At 37.4% G+C, this 20,045-nt stretch overlaps 1 protein-coding gene across 1 annotated transcript in view; it reads right to left on the bottom strand.

Moving 5' to 3' along the window:
• The window catches only part of LOC139733708 (uncharacterized), a 192,990-nt gene that overhangs the window by 129,129 nt on the left and 43,816 nt on the right, over positions 1-20,045 (bottom strand). Inside the window, exon 4 of the mRNA XM_071644524.1 lies at positions 19,389-19,463. Coding sequence (XP_071500625.1) covers positions 19,389-19,463 — 75 coding nt within the window. The remainder of the gene's footprint in view (positions 1-19,388; positions 19,464-20,045) is intronic.

Raw genomic sequence — 20,045 nt, forward strand, 5'->3', positions numbered from 1 at the left:
ATAAGCTTGCAAGTACCACAATTTTGTAGGGCCTACTGTATACATTCCAATCTCCAGACTGGAACAGTGTCACAGACTTAAAGGACAAGTTCACCTTCATAAACATAAGGATTGAGAAAATGCAACAATATTAGTAGAACACATCAGTGAAAGTTTGAGGAAAATTGGACAATCGATGCAAAAGTTATGAATTTTTTAAATTTTTGTGTTGGAACCGCTGGATGAGGAGACTACTACAGCTTGTGAGTCATATGCGTACAACAGTATAAAGAAAATATAAAAGAAAATTCAACATATTTTCACTTTTTTCGCATAATAAAAGAGCAATTGACTTGCCTCTTTCTAAGGGCAGGGGGAATAATATTACCTACAACATGTATCGGTAACGAGTCAGGGGAATGTGTACTTTTGTCAAAAGATGGAATTTTGTGAAATTCTCTTTATATTTTCCTTATATTGTTGTACGCATGTGACATCTAAGTTATTCATACACTGCAGTAGTCTTCTCATCCAGCGGGTACTGCACAAAAACTTCAAAAAATCATAACTTTTGAACGGATTGTCTGATTTTCCTCAAACTTTCAATGATGTGTTCTACTAATATTGCTACATTCTCTCAATCCTTATGTTTATGAAGGTGAACTTGTCCTTTAAGATAATACCCTTATGGAATTAGACGAGACAACTGCACAGAGTATCAACGTGCAGAACAGTATGTTTCCTCTTCCTATACCAATGTAAATGGCAAAGAACCAAGTATCAATCCATAAAAAGAAAATTTGCATGTGAATGCAGGCTTGACTTTTCAGCCTCAATAGACTTTGACAGGCTCCGGTGAACTCCGTGCTAAATAAACCAAGGTCATTCAACTGAACACAGAAGAACAATCAGTGTACTCGCACTGTTCCGCACTGACTGTCGTAAACAGACAATAAAACTCAAGAGCTAGCTATAGCTGTGTCACATGCACGACCAAAATGAAACTCGTCTGTTGACTGTTTAATGTAGTACATGCATGTTACGAGTAATCAGGAAAGTTTTGCCTATTTGAAGCAAACTAGTCCCACATTTCTCTTGTCGCGTGGGACCAATCATGGTCCAAACAAAGATGTAGAGACACATCCAACAGAGGATTTGCTTTGGTTTGGGGTCTTCTGAGCAGTTGGATATAGCTACAGAACATGTTTGGGGTGGCAGAGTTTTTACTTGTTTCTGTATCCACTTCTGCAGCAAACCATGCGGCTATAACGTGTACAGAGCGTGCATAATATGTACATACTTATTCTTGAGAGTAATAAATGCATATCAAGAGCGGCATTCTCGATTGAGGATCAAGCAGTTGTGTGTGTAACTTCATAATTTTTCTGCAGTGTGGTGTATTCTCATTACAGAACATTTTGTTAAGTTTCAAAGGGAAGGGAGAAACTTCACACTCTGATTTGTAAATTTTTGCGCAAAGTTCCCTGGGCAAGTTGGTATGAAAGGTTGCTACACAACCTTCTCCGTAATTCTGTGAGTTTTCTTAAAACTGCATGAGTTTTCAAACCTACTGACAATGTCCCTGATAGCAAGGAGGTTACCCTGAGCATGACACAATATTCTTCATAATATTACCTCATAATGAAATGATTTCATTTATCCAGGGTAGTCTCACCAGTGTTAGCCACGCTCACCCAAGGGGCCCTGCCATTGTTTTCATCCAGGCATTACAAGGTACCAATTACTTGTTTCTTTAACAACCATGTAACCCTACAGAGGAACATTATGGGTAAAATAGTTTGAGCATTCTTCAAGATTCTCACTTAAAGCCACTATTTAACATTGGGAGCAGTGAATTTTAACAAATGTTCTAACTATCACATTTGATGCATATGTACAGTTCGTCGGTTGACAATGGTAAGGGCGTTTAAAGTTGTTACTAAACCCATAGTGTTCGAGACAACTTAAAGGACAAGTTCACCTTCATAAACATAAGGATTGAGAGAATGTAGCAATATTAGTAGAACACATCATTGAAAGTTTGAGGAAAATCGGACAATCCGTTCAAAAGTTATGAATTTTTGAAGTTTTTGTGCAGTAACCGCTGGATGAGAAGACTACTGCAGTGTGTGAAAAACTTAGATGTCACATGCGTACAACAATATAAGGAAAATATAAAGAGAATTTCACAAAATTTCATCTTATGAAAAAAGTACACATTCCCCCGACTCGTTACCAACAAATGTTATGGGTAATATCATTCCCCCTGCCTTTGGAAAGAGGCAAGTCAAGTGCTCTTTTATTATGCGAAAAAAGTGAAAATATGTTGAATTTTCTTTATATTTTCTTTATACTGTTGTACGCATATGACTCACAAGCTGTAGTAGTCTCCTCATCCAGCGGTTCCAAAACAGAAATTTTAAAAATTCATAACTTTTGCATCGATTGTCCAATTTTCCTCAAACTTTCACTGATGTGTTCTACTAATATTGTTGCATTCTCTCAATCCTTATGTTTATGAAGGTGAACTTGTCCTTTAATGCCCTTCTCATTCTCAACAGATGAGTTCAGCTGTATCACAATTCACCCTGATGTACCAAAATTTTGCATAAAGCCGCAAATATACGGAGATATCTCAATAAACTGTCACAGCAAAGGTTTACTCTAGACACAGTTTTTTGTTAAACTTTTATTCACATTTTGTATATCTAACAAAACTTAACATTGATTATACATTTGCTTGTCAGTTACTTTTATCCCTAACTCACATTTCTGAACTATTTTGAAGCACCAAATCTGTGTTTGTTTCTTATCTGCAAATGTTGTCAAGGCGTTTCAATGTGTAAACAAACAACTTCTTTTTGTTTTGATTTGAGGTGAAGATGAATCCATTGAAGATTTTTTTTTCTTTTTGACTGGAATAACCTCACAATGATGACTTCAAATGGGAAAGGGTTACAGTGAATGAATTATCCATAAAAGAATCATTACTTTTGAAAATCATGTAGAAAACTCAGTGTGTGCAAACTGCCACTGTTTACCAGGATGATCTTGGACATGAACTTTTGTAGAAACAATAATCGGAAAACCTACTTCTTGCCAAAAATCTGTTTAACCCCTTGTATGCTTTGAGTGCTGATTGACACAGAAAACTCCATACCATTGTACACACTGTCCAAAGTCCCTGGCACAGAATGAGTTAATGAAGAATCAAAGCAAGGACAATTTCAGAATTTGGTACCTTTTGCTAATTTATAACAAGATTAAAAAGGTTTACTATGAAGGTTAAACTAAAGGAATATTCTATGTGCATTTCTCAACGAACTTCCAGGAGGTTGTACACTTAAAGACATGCAAAAACTATTTCTCTATCAAGGCAACTTGGGCAGGAATATCAAAAGAAAGTCTAAAAAACTGCTGAAAATTATCAAAAAACTTCTTTCAAGATTTTCTTTCAAGATGATCAAGATGAGTGTGAGGAATTTATTTCTGTTCCATAAAAGGAAAGGTTCCTGCTAAAAAAAAAGAAAGAAAGAAAACAAATTGTCTGCAAATAAATGTGAAGTACTCAGATAGCATTAAATTTCGCTTTCTGTTCTGTTGCTATCAACGAATGTATGTCTTGAAAGAAAATTCATTTTCTTTTCTTTTCTTTTTTATTTTGTTCCTTTCCCAACCTTTCTAACTCAAAATTAGAAATGACTCAAAAGTAGAAAAGAAAGCACTTCCCATAAAAGTGTGTAGTAAATTTATCATGAAAATCTTGGAAACTCTTATTGAAACAAGTGCCAAGAATGGTAAAAAATTCAGATTCTTTCCTCCAAATTCAGAATGTGGTTTAATCGATCCAGGGTAGCATCAGCAATGTCGGCACTGCTCTTCCAGAGGGCCCTGCTGTCATTATTAATCTCAAGATTGCTAGGTACTCACTTAGACACCTGTATCAAAGAGGGGGGCAAAATGGGTGAAAAATTTTCCAAACATTTATGTGCCAGACGGGGACTGATGACTGGATTTTGTGTTAAAGAGCCTTTTTATAAAAAGCTACCACAATCCTCACATTTATTTGGACTCAAGTCAAAGCTATTTTTGTCATGGAAAATATCTGTAAATAACACTTCAGGAGTAAGTATACCTGTGAGACTTTTTTCTTTAAAGGGTGTGTACAGTTCTGGTCAAGGTGAGGATTTAGCTTTTCACATTTTGCGAGATATTCAGAAACCACTCCATGATATGTCAAGAGCATGCGATTCTAAGGGGTATCAAAAGTTTATTTGATGAAAATCAGTTTTGAAATGGCTGAGATATCCAAAAACACGGTGAAACAAAGAGATCCTAATAAAGTTGTGGCATGTCGCCTTTTATTATGAATGATATGAATGTTGTATTCAATGCAGAACTTGAAAAGGTGTATTCCTGGTTTTTATCCAACAAACTCACTATTAATTTTGAAAAAACAAATTTTATGATATTTAGACCTCAGCAATTACAGCTAGATACAGCTTTGTTTGATTTATCCATTAATGACCAAAAAATAAGTAATGTTAAAAAAATAAAGTTTCTTGGTGTCATTATTGACGAACATCTCACATGGAAAGATCAAGTGCAAAATATTTCAGGTAAAATAGCAAAAGCAGTGGGTATTTTAAACAGATTGAAGAGCTTGCTTCCTCTTCGAATTATGTTAAATATTTATAATACTTTGGTTTTGCCACATCTTTCATATTGTACTGTTGTATGGGGAAACTGCTCTAAATATCTTTTGGACAGATTGCTTGTTTTGCAGAAACGTGCAGTCCGTTGTGTCTCAAACTCTCACTTTTTAGCTCCAACAAACCCTTTGTTTGAGAAATTGAAGGTTTTAAAGGTCTTAGATTTGTATACATTGCAGGCAGCATGCTTCATGTACAAATTTTCTAGGGATTTACTGCCTGATGTTTTTAAAGAGTATTTTATTTGTAATAACAAAGTTAATTTGTATAGAACTAGAAACTCTGATAAATTGTATGTACCATTTTACCGTCTTAGCCTGTCAAGAAAGTCAATAAGGTATACAGGCCCAAAAATATGGAACTCAATTACCCCCAGTTTGAAATCATGCCCCACCATTTCATCATTCAAAAGACAGTTTAAGTTACAGTTGATTAATGCATACCGGTATTGTTCATAGAACTGTACTGTGTCTATACAGTGCACTGGCTGATTCTCGGCATGTGTTGTTCTGTGTTCTCTGTTCGGGCGCCTGCTCGGTGACCTTCACCCCGGCGCGCTGGCGGGGTGCGCGCGCCGGGGTGGGGGTCGCCGGGCGGCCGCCTCGGGTGGAGGATGTAGGGTGGTACAGGTTGGGAATCGCGCGCGTGCCTGTGGTGATTATGATCGGAGCCTTCTACATTCATTGTACAATGTATTACAATTATTCTTTTACACTGTACTCAGTACATGTATCGTAATGGAGAGCTCTGATCATGTTGGAAGTGGTGCGCCCTCAGTGGCGGGGCGTGGCTCACGATATTGCTTGGCATAAATGTACACACTGAAGAATCACGATTATACAGCTGCACACCATATTCAATGATACTCGGTATTATGATGATATGTATTTTTTTTTTTTTTGTCTTTGTCGATTCTTATAGAATATTATATGCTCAAACCATATATATATTTCTTAAATTGCATTCAATGATAATTCTTGCCCATTTTTGTCCCACCCTTTTTATGGTTGTTTTTGGTATGTCGTGGTTCCTTCCTTTTGGATGTGCTTTTTTTTTTCTTCTTCTTCTTCTTCTTCTTCTTGCCCCTATTTATTGCAAATCCAGTTCTTTTTTATGCGACTCATGATTTATGTAACAGTGTATAACGACATACAGTTTTAATATTGTATATTTGCTCAGGGGATCAGCCTCGAAAGGCCAATGGCCTACTGCTGATCTCCTCCACCATTTATTTTAATTGTTATGTCAATCTGGAACACACACTTTTTAACTTTTAACTGTGATTATGTATTTATCCAAAATAATTTTTGGTTTGTATGTATGTGTTAGAACTGATTGATTGTGTATTTATATGTTTTTACCTGAACTGTGGAAATAAACTGAATTGAATTGAATTGAATTATTATCACTGTTTTGGATATCTCAGCCATTTGAAAACCAATTTTCTTCAAATAAACGTTGAATCCTTCTTAAAATCACATGCTCTTTCATATTTCATAAGAGGTTTCTCATTATCTCACTAGAGAATGTTAAAAACATGAATCCCCACCTCAACCAGTAATGTACAGTCCCTTTAAGTTTGTGACTGTTACAATAAGTACTCATTTAAATAAGAGAGCTGAAAACTTGATATCGAACCTTTTCTGTTTCTCTATCTTATTTCTATCCTATCATCTTTGAGTGTGGCTTGAGCATTTTATCTATTGGGTTTGGTGTAATATAAATTGTAACTTTTAATCATTCTTACTATGCAGAGAGTAGCTTTCACATTTACCTTTCATATAAAGTCACAGACGTTTCATAAGTCATTCCAAACTAAAACACTGAGAACATGCTTTTGTGCAAGTCTTGAACCCCTCAGCATGAAACACTGTCTTGAATTTTATCACAAGAGGGCAGCAATCAGCCTATCCCTTTACAGCAAAGTTGAGTGTGGGGTGTGTAGTTCTGTGTGTAACACATCAATTCAGCTACCAGCCAGCATCTGCATTGACTGACTGATTGTTTGTTTGGTTGGTTTTCTTTTGTTTGTTTGTTTGTTTTTCTTTTGTTTGTTTATGTGTTATTTTCTTTTTCAGCAAAAATGGATAAATATGCATAACAAAGGACTAAAAGCAGAATCAAACTAGAAATGTCGCTAAGGCGACTGCTATGCCTCCGCCATAATGCATGATTCTCCTAATAGGTCTATAGTACATGTGGACAATGTATAATTACATTTTCACAATATTGGCAAAATATTGAAATTACTTGTTTGTCACAAATGTGTTGAATGTTCACCTTCCTTTACCTAGGTTTAATTAGATGAATAGGAGAGCATGTATTTGGGGATTCAAGGACTTTAACTTGACTTTGACCCATTCATAAGTGTATGAATACTGTAATTTTCAAGGTATGGAGAAAAAGTGTAATTTCTGTATTGAAAAGTACACTGTTACCATTTTCTTTTGGCCTTTGACCCTAAAATTCATAGGATAATCACTGTCAGGCAGAACATGCATAAATATGTAGTAAGTTTCAAGATAACTTGAGCAACTTCTGAGATATGGAGGAAAAAGTTAGTTCAGCACTTTCCCTTGATCTTTGACCTTTTGACCTTTGAGGCAAATCCCCCCCCCCCAAAAAAAAAAGAGAAAAAGAAAATTTCCACGTAATCTAGGTTATACATGCATACACCAAGTGCAAAAAAAAAAAAAAAAAAAATTGCTGGCATTACAGAAATACATGTATGAGGGAAATAGTAAAAATTTGAAGTGTTGCACTTGACCTTTGACCCCTGACCTTTGACCCTATGAACCCTAGATTCTCTAGATAATAACTGCCAGTCAGTACATGTATATATACTATGTTCCAGGAAGATACCTTGAACAATTTCCAAGGTACAGAGAAAAAAGCGAAGTTTTAATATTTTAACTTGACCTTTTGACCTTTTGACCTTTGACCTCATGACCCAAAACTTTCACCAGAGAATCTTAATTGGGTAATACATGTATACACTAAGTTTCAAGAAAATATCTTCAGGCATTGCATAGATATGGAGGAAATAGTGAAAATTTACGTATTTGACCTTGACCTTTTGACCTTTGACCTTGACCATGTGCACCCAAAAGTTGATAGGCACAACTTCACCCCCTAATACACATACATGCCAAGTTTCATTAGGATACCTTAAAAGGTTTTGATAGTTACCCTGTCCACAAAATTTATTACGGACGGACGGAAGGACGGACGGACAGACGGAAGGACGGACGGACGGACGGACGGAAGGACGGACGGACGGACGGACGGACGGACGGACAACCCGAAAACATAATGCCTCCGGCACCACTTCGTGGCGGAGGCATAACAAAGTAGCTGGGTGAAAATAAGGCAGAGTATGCGGATTGACAGGGGGAAAATGACTCTGTAGTTCCAGTTCATAGGAGTGGAATTCCCTGATGTAGCACACCATACAAACACACACACCAAAGAGTAATCCACACTACAATTGTACCTTGTAGAGTATCAAGCTTAATCCTGTATTATGCCTATATGCATCCAAATATGCCTGCCCAAGATATGAGGTATAGTGGATAAGACTCATCATTTTCAAAGGGAGGTCCAGCCATTCAAGTCCATCCTAGAGCTTAAAGGGTGTGTACAGTTCTGGTCGAGATGTAGATTTAGCTTTTAACATTTTGCAAGATATTCAGAAACCACTCTATGAGATGTCAAAGAGCATGCAGTTCTAAGGGGTATCAAAAGTTTATTCGATGAAAATCGGTTTTGAAATGGCTGAGATATCCAAAAACAAGGTGAAACAAAGAGATCCTAATAAAGTTGGGGCATGTCGCCTTTTATTATTAGCACTTTTTTTGGATATATCAGCCATTTGAAAACCGATTTTCATCAAATAAACGTTGAATCCTTCTTAAAATTATATGCTCTTTCATATTTCATAAGAGACTTTTCATTATCTCACTTAGGAATGTTCAAAACATGAATCCCTACCTCAACCAGTACTGTACAGTCCCTTTAAAGGGATAGTATAGTTTTGGTTGAGAGGAGGCTTCAGGTTTCCAACTTCTTTGTGAGCTTATGAGAAACCTCTTATGAATTTTAAAGAGCATACAATTCTGCTAATACAAATTTATTTGACAAAAATTAGTTTGTAAATGGCTGATATTCAATATGCAATCAATAAATGCCCATAATGATACCTGTCCAGCTGGGATGACACTTTTACCAGTCTGTGTGTGCCACTTTAATTCTTCTTGGATGTGGTGTGGAGTTTCCCTTTAACTCTTTCAGTGCCAGGGACTTTAGACAGTGTGTACAATGCTATGGGGTTTTCTGAACCAATCAGCACTCAATGCATGTAAAGGATTAAGCCAAGGTAGGAAAAACACTAACCCATTGAGGATGGGCTGACTAAATTGCTACACCATGCATTTCCCATAGACACCTGCCCGAGTATACTTTGGACTCGTCCTCAAAAGGCTAATCACTAGCAGGTTCCAAATTTACCAGTGGGGGAGGGGGTGGGAATGATGAGTGGGGAGGGGGGTGGGGTTTCCATGAGAATCGGGTGGGGGGAGCCAAAAAATTAATTTTCACTGATGAACTAACCAGACGCAAGGTTCTTTGGCAGTCTGCTGCTTATAATCTGGTCCCGCCATCATATCCATCATTAGCGAGCAGACTGCCAATACAGAACTAATTGGGAGTAATTAAAGACTGCGAATATCTTACGCGGAAGCCACAAGTAAAACAAAAAAAAAATCAAGAAGAAACAAAAAATCAAAGCCTAACATACACTGGAAAATACACTACTTTTGGCAATCATTCTAAAAACAAAACATCAAACACAGTTCTGGCACAAATAATATTTCTTTGCTTTTTTTTTCAGCAAGAATATTTGAGACAAAGATGTTGGAAATCAATCTGCAGAATTAAATATCATTTGAGAATGGAAAAAAAAAATTGAAAACCTTGTAATACAGTAAATCCAGCCTGCACATAATGTAAAGGATTGATAACTGGAAGTGTGCAATGAGGAGAAAGCTCACTAACCTTGCAAAATATGTTCTGAACTTTGAATGATGACGGTTTTTTTAAACAAATAATTGAGTATTTCTCTAGAGAAGTTCAGGGGGAAAATCTCTCAAAATGAGCATGGGTGTGACAAGTAACAACCCTTCCTCACACACTGCAAGGCAGATGTGGATGTGATATTAGCGACTAAAGTTCCATTCATGATTTGATCCAAACGTAAGGACCTGGCAAAAACTCCCTTCCCTACATTATATGTTCTAGGTACCAAATCAATATTAAGACAAATTAAATTACCGGTATAACAAATCACTGGAACTTGCTGCAGTATAACTCTTTTAATTTCTTCAGCAGTGTGGTTAACATTTCCCCTTACTCCTTTCTTAAAAAAAAAAAGAAAAAGAATTCACAGATCAATTTTATATTATCATTGATATAAACTATATAACATTTTGTATAAATACAAAACTAGCACAGTGTCTATACATGTATTATCCTTCCAAAGAAGCTCTTGGTGTCCAATTTTCCCAGAAGGACTTGGAATAGATAGAGTTCACATCTTTGTACTAATATGAACATCCTACATTGTACATGAATTCTTCATGTTTCACATATCAGTCTAGAAAGCATAATGATCGAGCCATACAGACAACAGAGAAAAGTACTACACAAGCTCATAAATAAATGCATAGAACCTGAAATCTAGACTATCAACTCTATTGGAGGTGAAACACACTGAGACAGACCTTATTCCTCTTCAGAGATTAGCTGTGGATGAAGAAATATCATATTTGTTCTCATTCAGCTGTGAATGTTTTGTTGACCTGAAAACAAGAAATATCCTTGCCCTAACAGAAAATTTTAGCTGGCTATGAGCTGCCTCTACAGGTCAAGGACACGATTCAAATTTGGTCTGTCTGTTTGATTGTTTGTTTGCTTGTTTGTTTGCTTGCCTGCTGGCTTGCTCGCTCACTGGATCTTTTTGTACCCTCCAGTAAAATGAACACCCGCTGAAGAGGGGGGGGGGGGGGGGGCTCCTATGTGACACTAATTGGGGTTTTAGTGATGGAAGGTGGGAAATCCAAACAAATATGGTATCAATGCTTGAAATGTTCAATCAAATTGGGTGCAAGATTGCTGCATGCAGCAGAATAGAAATCCAGTGTTGAATCAGTGTCAGGATCCAATCACAGTGTAGAAGCTCTACAGGACAATTTCAACTGCAGGTGTTTTGTTGTTGATGTTGTTATTAGGTGATCCGAGTATCCTCTCGGATCACCTTCTGTATCTGTACGGATTCTTTCTTCTTCTTCTTCTTCTTTCTTTATTTCTCCCCAAAAGTTGTGCAGAGGTTAGCTCAGAAAGTGTTATGCCTATCAAGTTCAAACTTATACCATGTATGTATCGTGTCACAAAGACGGCAATCGAACTAAAATCAAAGTGATCAGTCGACCGTGACGTCACTATGACGTCATTATATGAAAACACATTCTCAATTATATCTCATTAATGGAATGGAGTTTTTCAATGAAATTTACGTCACATATATTTCAAGTCAAACGCATTCTACTCATATTCTAAAAAAAACATCTATACCTGAAAACGTGCGCGTACGCGCGCGTTGAAATATTTGTATGCTCAAATCGAGCTCAAAATTTTTTTGCACACGTTTCAGAACATTTGGAGCATTTTTTGAAAAATTGAAAAAATCGGACGGACGCGTACGCGCGCGCGCATATACGCACGCACAGCTCATATGCAATAAAAATTTCCAATTTCTTCACACGGATCAGATGTCTGAAATGTCAAGGTATATTTCTACCAAGTTTCAAGTCAATCTGACTCAATATGACGTCATACGGGCCAATCAAAGTTGAAATTCCGCGCGCGCGTCAATGGCGATATACAGTGCAACTATGCCAAAAAACCGATGATTTTAAATCTGATTTTACTCGTCAGGATGAACGGTGACCTCCCATTTTCTTTACATATTTTGAAAGCTGATGAGTTGTACATGTCATTTCATGGGCTGGCTATGCTGACAAAATGATTAAAAGATATCAAATTTCTTAATAAAGTAAAAAAAGTAAATTTTCAAAATGACGTCATCAAATTTCAAATTCACTCGAGCGTATCTCACTTAAATTTCGCCAATTTGCACCCAGATTTCAGTATGTTGTAGCTTATGAAATGTTCTTTCATTAATGTAAAAACAACATTTTGATTGGATAACGTCATCACCTCGTAAAAATGTATTGAAAGTATCCTTGTAAAATTTGACCAGTTTACGTTTTATCTCTATGGGAGAGCAGTTTTTCTGGCAGTGAAAATTGACATGACTATTTTTTTCGAGCACTAGCTCACTTATGCTTCGGTGAATTTTTCCAAGATTTTAGTATGTTGTAGCTGAGACTTTGGGCTATCGTAAATGTGCCCTCCATTTTTTCGTACGACGTCGGCATCACGTCGAAAAACTTGGTTGAAAAATGGCACGTGGCTTCGATGCAACGTCATTTTGCTTAATACACAGGGCCTATGGAGCATGAAATAGGTCATTGCATAGCGCATCCGACTAGTAATCCGAAGGTCCCTGGTTCGAGGCTCACCCCTGCCAATATATTTTTTAAATTTTTTAAAACACTTTTTTCTTCTTTTTCTTTAATTAGTCTTAATCTCCTTTCCTAACTTTACCTTTTTCTGATTTTTTCATGCTTCTCCTTCAAATTTCTATAAGATTAACATAATTTTTTCTTTATTTTTCTTTCTTTCTACTACTTTCTGTGCAATAGATGAACAACAACAATGGCTATTAATCCCATATTTTGCACATGTTTTGTTCATGTCACGTACATTATTTCATAAGATAACAATTACTTGATCGGACACCATCTTGGGTATGTATATTAGGGTCAAAGGTCATAAATGTTTCATCCTGTATCTTGATGAATACATGTCCTATCTCTCCCATATTTTGCACACGCAAAAACCATGTTACAAGAATCATTTCACAAAATAACCACTTTTTGCTCAGATGCCATTTTGTCTGTGCAAATTGGGGTCAAAGGTCATATGTACTTCTTTCTTTATCTTCGTTATGACGTGTTATCTCTATGGGAGGGATTTTTTTTAAATGTGACAATTAACATGATTGTCTTTATCGAGCACTAGCTCACTTACCCATCAGTGAATTTCTCCCAGATTTTATTATGTTGTAGCTGAGACGTTACGCTATCGAGAGTGTGCCTTCGTTTTTTCATACAATGTCGGAATCATGTTAAAAACTTGGTTGAAATTAAAGCTTATCTTCGATGTATTGAGATATTTCTTTCTTTGTGCAACTTTCTTTGCAATAACTCAAGAAAAACAGCCCCTACCACCTCCATGTTTTGCACCTGTTTAGTTCATGTCACGTACCTTATTTCATAATATTACAACTACTTCATCGGACATCATCTTGGGTATGTAAAATAGGGTCAAAGGTCATAAATGTTTCATCTTGTGTCTTGGGGAATACATGTCCTATCTTTCCCATATTTTGCACACGCAAAGACCATATTGTGAGAATCATTTCACAAAATAACCACTTTTTCCTCAGATGCCATCTTGGGAGTGTAAAGGTGGGACAAAGGTCATATGTATTTGTTGCTGTATCTTCGTTATCTAGTGTATACAGAATTAGTACCAAAGATGGCAGACATGACTCCCTTTTCTAAATGAGAATCCAAACATGACACGGCCAATGTCTCTAAACACAGATGAAACCTGTATGGTCTTGCCTATTGCGATCATGATTCGAATCATTGATTAGAAAAAATCGGATCACCTTAATTTGTCAGTAATGACAAATTACAATCTCTAGTTGTAGTTGTTGTTATTATTGTTGTTGTTGTTGTTCTTGTTGTTCTTGTTCTTGTTCTTATTCTTGTTGCTGCTGCTGCTGTTGTTGTTTTTGTTGCATATTTACATAGTATAAGAGATACTGGACCATTCAGCTTACAGTCATATTGCTGTTTATGTTGTCATACAGGAATCAAACATTATTAAATAATTCCTTTAAGAATACATTGAGTCTAGTCAGCTAGTACAGAAAGGTGAACTTGGCCATTCAGGGGCATTGGGCCTGAAGGTTTTGGCAGATGGGTGTCCTCCATATTTCAGAGATGAAAAAAAAATCCATTGACAGGTGGTTACCAGTCAGGGTAAAATCCAACAAATCTGATGAATGTAATGAGAAGACGAAGGCCTCACCATCCCATAGCCTTCTGGAGCTAAAACCTCGTAACTATCACTGATGAGAAGATCAAAAGCACATCACAGGTTCCCATCAATCCCTCTTGAGCAGTAAGGAGCATCATTTCCCTGCAGAAGTGGTTGATAGGTCACCGTAAGCTCCGTTCCCTAGAATATGATTTGAAGGTCAATCCGTACACGACTGTTTCGTTTTGTAATTCTAGAAAATTATCCCTGGAAACTGCCAGAACGTTATTCAAATTGCGATTTAAATTACGATTCAAATCACCCTCCCCGATTCTAGTTTGCTTTCACACGGCTGAAATGTGCCACTCCTATTATGATTCTAGTGATGCATTACTGGAATCGCGATTCACATGACACACTCTCGGCACATGTGAAAACTAGCTTTATATTTCACCTTCATCAAGAACAAAGTCTTAGTTACAGTTGTACCAAGACTAATTCCCCTCATGACCTCTCTCCCTCCTCATAATCACCCAAAAGAAAAACAAAACAACAACAAAAAAAGAATCAGTCAGGGTAAATGATACATGAAGAGAGTGCAATTTCATGGGCTGCTTTTTCAATCAAAGCTTTCAAGCAAAACATGTTGCATGGATGACAGGTTTCCCTATAGATGCAGCGGCAAAACAGGGCATGTGTGACACAGCTACCTGTGCGTATTTTCCTGATACACACACACAGACAAGCACACAGACTGTATAACTGTCATGGAGCAAGCCCACTTCATAAGCTTAAAAAACACTGATGAAATCATTAGACAGCAAAGAAGAACAACAATCAATATACAAATGGTGTAATTATCCATAGGAACAAACTGGTAATGATGTTACAAAGATGGAGGATTGTAAGTTTCAGCAGAATAGCAAAAAAAAGTGCACAAACACACATGTATGCCATCTTAATAATAACAGTTTGGAATGTTTCAGATCACTGATCATCTGTGAATTCTGCAAAATGCAACTGATGGTCACAAAGTGAAGCAATATTGTCATTAAATACACATTGAAACAAGTGTATGTATAATATACACACAGCCATATAAATATACATACACAGGCACATTCATACCGTACAATACACACAGACGCACTCCTTGCACTGAACGTTTTGCACAGAGCAAAGCTTTCAAATGTGAATTCTTTGGCTATTTTTCGTGACAATTACTGCTTGCATGATATGTCCTTACAACGAACTGATGCAAAGCGCAGCACTTCAGAAAATGTTCTCTCTTTTTTTCAGTCAAACTGTCAAGTTACGTAGTAGGAGCCCACAGGCACGCTCCACTAGTAGGGCAAAACATGAACAGCTGTTTGTGGCAAATTTCTCTTTCTGATTAGCCAACGCTCAATGTACATTATGCCATTCAGAATAATGCATTTCAATTTCACACCGCAATGTCTGGATTAAGAAGATTATGTACCTGTTCTTAATTTTATCTAAATTTATGGAATTTTGCACTTAAGTGGTGGTTAAGAAGCAAAGTTCCTGGGGGGTGTTTCACAAAGCTGTTCGTAAAGTTACGAACGACTTACGAGCGACTGGTGATCAGTTCTGATGTGCTGAATTATGGAAATTCTGATAAGTATAGCACATCAGAACTGATCACCAGTCGCTCGTAAGTTGTTTGTAACTTTACGAACAGCTTTATGAAACAGGGTCCTGGTACTTTGATTATGACAGCAATGTACCGGAAGAATGACAAAACGTTCCCACACTATACCGGTACTACAAAAGCGGATAGTTTTCACACAAGAAATGTTTCACGCTCTGCCCAGCGAGATGAATTTGCTTGTTTTTACTTCCATGGAATCAAGACATCATGTAACGGTTCATATTAACAAGCAAAAATATTTGTGTGCTTTTATTTTCACGCTAGTTGATGGTCGTGAAAATTTCCACACTGCGAAAAAATTTCCACTTTTACAGTACTTTTTTTTTAATTGGCCAATTTCAGTCTTCCTTATGATTTACAATTTTGAATATGAGAGCAACCACATTATCAATATCAACACTCTCTAAAAAAATAAAAGAACAATATGTGAATGTTAATTGTTTCAGCAAATACCGGTACTTCTTGGGCAGTGCTTGAATTGAAAACACATTTACAATGTCAGGATTTTCTAATCAATGACACAATTCTGGCAAATACACCATACATTGTACATGCACATGCATGACTTTTTGTTGATTTTGCACTTTCTTGTGTGTTTCTGATTCTGCTTTTATTTTTTTAATGCTTTTTTGGCCATAGGCAAATCATTTTTACTAAATAAGGTGAAAGTTGACAAATCGCAGAAAATTGCCCCAGAACCACAAGGAGATTAACACTTCACAAAATCTGAGGAATCCATGTCTTTTGGTTCTTGACAACAACAACAAAAAAAAATGAAAAAAGATAAACAATTCATTAAAACAATCTTTGCATGCTTCTTTCCATGCATTTTGAGGTATCAATAGTTGTATAATATGATCGTATCGTACATAAAAATTAGTAAACATTCTTTGTACATGAATATACAGTATAGTACATATTTTACAAAGTGCAACATGCATATCACAGATAGGTACATTGTACATTTGTATGTGGAGTTGGCTACATAAAGGCATAAATGCAGGATAGGTGCTCTCTACATAAATAAATAATCTTCAGTTTTGTGGAGCTAGAAGGGCATTAGTGCAGCAAGCAATCGGTGCCTTTTTGCTTCTTTGGCTAAAGAGGTTTAATATTTGGCACACATGCCATCACAATAAATAAACTGGGGTACATGCATGTAAAACAATGTATCACAGTCAAAGATCGGACTTTCTTTTTTTTTCAAATAAGCTACATGCATGGATCATTGCCCAGGTATCGGTGGCTGAGAAGTTTTTTCTCCTAAAATGGATCGTTTAATTCTTTGAATTCTGGAAGCAGGAGTTTCATCTTTCAATATTGTGGGAAACTACCAAATCTTACGGGCAGTGGGCTTTTGAAGTTTGCTGAATGTTCATACTACTGTAGGCAGTTATTCCCTTTGTTCATGATTTCAAGACAGAATTTCAGCTGAGAAACTTCGCCTCCACAGAAGCCAGCTAAATTTTTGCTACAAAGGACTGAAAAACAGTTATTCAATTCCTATCCATACGACACTCTATTGCAGTAAATTTACTGACAAAACTGCATTAAAATTGTGTGAGTAATTGCTTATGGATGGGAATTTATGGTAAAAAGTGCTGACGTGAAAACAAGCATGTGGGGCTTAAACAGCTGTTCCTTTGAGTGTTGTCCACTGCATGGCGCCACAATTTTTCTTCCTTTCTGATGGAGCGGTGCAAAGAGCTTGTGACAGACACAGCAGTGAATGCGTATAACACATTGTTCATAGATGAGTACTCAGTGTAGTCCAGATCCTGGGCTCTTTTTACATAACATCTTTCTTTCAAGCTGCTACAAACATGATGCATCAAGTCGACTAATGGCACAAGCCAAAGAATTGAAGAAAAATGAGTCTAGACAGATTTGCTCTCAGCTGACAACAGAGGTCAAAAGTTCACACACTTTTAATTCAACCATGTGTAGCTCCCTTAAAATTCTGAGAAAAATCATCAAATAGCAAAGAGCAATCGGTCTAGGCTGTGTTTTCTCCCGTTCTAAGGATCACACCATCACTCGACTTGACACTTTCAGGTTTAGCAGCTGGAAAAAAGATATCATCAAAAGAATCCAGAATCTAAGACTACTTGTCAGCAAAATATCCCTCCCCTTGAAATGATATTCTTCATCAAATTAGGGGATACCGGTACTACAAATAAAGGACAATGTATTACTGGTGTGATAAGACCTCGTATCTCAAATTTTGGTGAAAATTACTTTTAGATTAATTGTTAGATAACCAGTTAAGTAATGTTTTGTCCAAATCCTAGCTGTCTTCAAAAATGAAGCCAACATGGCTTGACAAAGAAAAGGTGATCCCATTTGTTATAGGACTTTGGCTGCCATGTTGTTGTTTTTTTCACTCTCGTGAACATTTGACATTTTTGAGATACAAGGTTTAATTTTGTTGCCCCGATAGCGAATGTCCTTGTGACACATGGACTGCCCTCACAGCGATACTGATCCATTCTCAGGGAGACCATAGAGGGCGCTCTCCTACTTCACACTTGAGGGTCACACAGCAAAGAAGGCATATGAAGGTCTTTTGGTCTGTCTGTGTGCACTGCTCGACTACACAGGCAAGAAACAGAGGTGAAAATGCTACAGGCAGCATATCAAGCGAAAAATGTGAGAGCGAAAAAAAAAACATGCTATTGATTCACTATTGCCGAAAGCAAAACTTACTGCTTTGTTTGGTGTTCTTTTTTATTTTCTTTTTTTCTTTTTCTTTTTCTTTTTACATTTTTTACTCCACCCTCAACTTCCTTTATGAAACCTTCATTACTATTCGACACTTATTTTTGGTACCTGGTAAACAACTTAGTTGGATGCCTGGTATGATATTGAAGCCTGGGATTAAAGTTGTGATGGCCATTTAACCTGTTCTGTACTGAATTCTGGAATTCCTATAGACTTAATACACAGGCCACCAGGTTCCCGTACGAAACGGGTTAAAGTGAGGCTGACTTCCATAAAGAATGCACAGTTACTGTATTAAGCAATTCGTTCCTTGGAGTTACAGAGCATAATGATGTAGTTACTGATATTTCTTTTTTGAAGGGAAACTTCTATGCATTCAAAGGGAGTGGTAATGAAATTTTTTTAGTTTAAACTAGTGGGGGATGATGACATCATACCCTTGTCTAATTTGCATAATTTTATTTATATGACATTGTTTTCAATTTCACTGTGGGTATGTGGGGCTTTTTTCAAACATGTTGAATGTCGCAATATCACAACTTTCCTACTTTCTGTCTGATTTTGATGAAACCTTTCGCTGTTCTGTCCAACTTCACTCTTCTTTGTCAGGGTCAAAGGTCAAATCAGACAAAGAGAAGAGTTTCTCTTTGAGATGAGCTCCAGGACACAACTCACTTGTGCATAAAAACAGTCTGCATCAACATACAATGTCCATTTATTGCTACTGCTGTTAGATTCATGTTTCAAATCTTCACAGAAGCTCGGCCAATTGGATGAGAAAAACAAAGAGATACATATTGATGACTGAGAGTGGAGTATTGGAGTTATTTGCCATATCTGGATTAGACGTTAGCATGCTTTGCTACAGCAGCTGACTACAAGTTAGTTTTTAGTTTAATTTGCGGTTGTTGCTTTTTTCTTCTACAACAGTTGCATTAGCTTTGCACTGAGCATGCTCATTTGTTAGGATGGTGTTTTTTTGTTAAGCAGGATGCTAGTCAGAACCCATGCACTGTGGAGACACGGGTATGCATTCAGGGGGAAGTAAGTGGCATGATGGGTAATGGTCTTGCTACCTTTTGCCATCTGTTCCCACGACCGTAGCCGAGCCAGAATGGGCTTCGGACTCGTCGGACTCGAGACCGGTGGCCCTGCGGCAGTGGCGGCGGCGGTGGCAAAAAAAAAAATGAATAAAAGAGGACGCAGTACGCACCACCACACGCGAAGGCGGAAGAGGAGGCACAGTGTTATTGCACAGGGGAGTAGAACAAAACACAAAGCAAATGTTAGAGATCAGACCACTCGGGTTAGTTCATGATATTTGATCTACAAGCACAGCACACCTACACCAACTCTACTCTCTACTTCTAACATATTTAATTTACGAAAGATCATATGAGGTGTACGGCACCTTGGAGACATAGATGGGGTCATTATCTCAAGCACTGAGGGCATGATTCACCTGACGATTTGTGGCAAACTTGGATGGGAGATCGGTGAGACTGAACCCACTTGGGATGCTGGGAGGAAGGAATAAAAGGAGCATGTGTGCGTACATGCCATCACGTCACATGAATACCTGTCACGTACCTGGGAGGGGGGGGGCAGGGGCGGGGCGGGGCAGGGTAGGGGGTAAGAGTATATCTCGCATCTTGATCGAGCATCATCACGCTCTCGCGGGTAATGAGTCACGTTGCAAAGGTGGGTAGTATCCATCTAACTTATTCCACCTG

The sequence above is a fragment of the Diadema antillarum genome, unplaced genomic scaffold, assembly GCF_040938485.1.
Source record: "Diadema antillarum isolate AM-2024a unplaced genomic scaffold, OU_Dant_1.0 scf00000025, whole genome shotgun sequence".
Taxonomy (NCBI): domain Eukaryota; kingdom Metazoa; phylum Echinodermata; class Echinoidea; order Diadematoida; family Diadematidae; genus Diadema; species Diadema antillarum.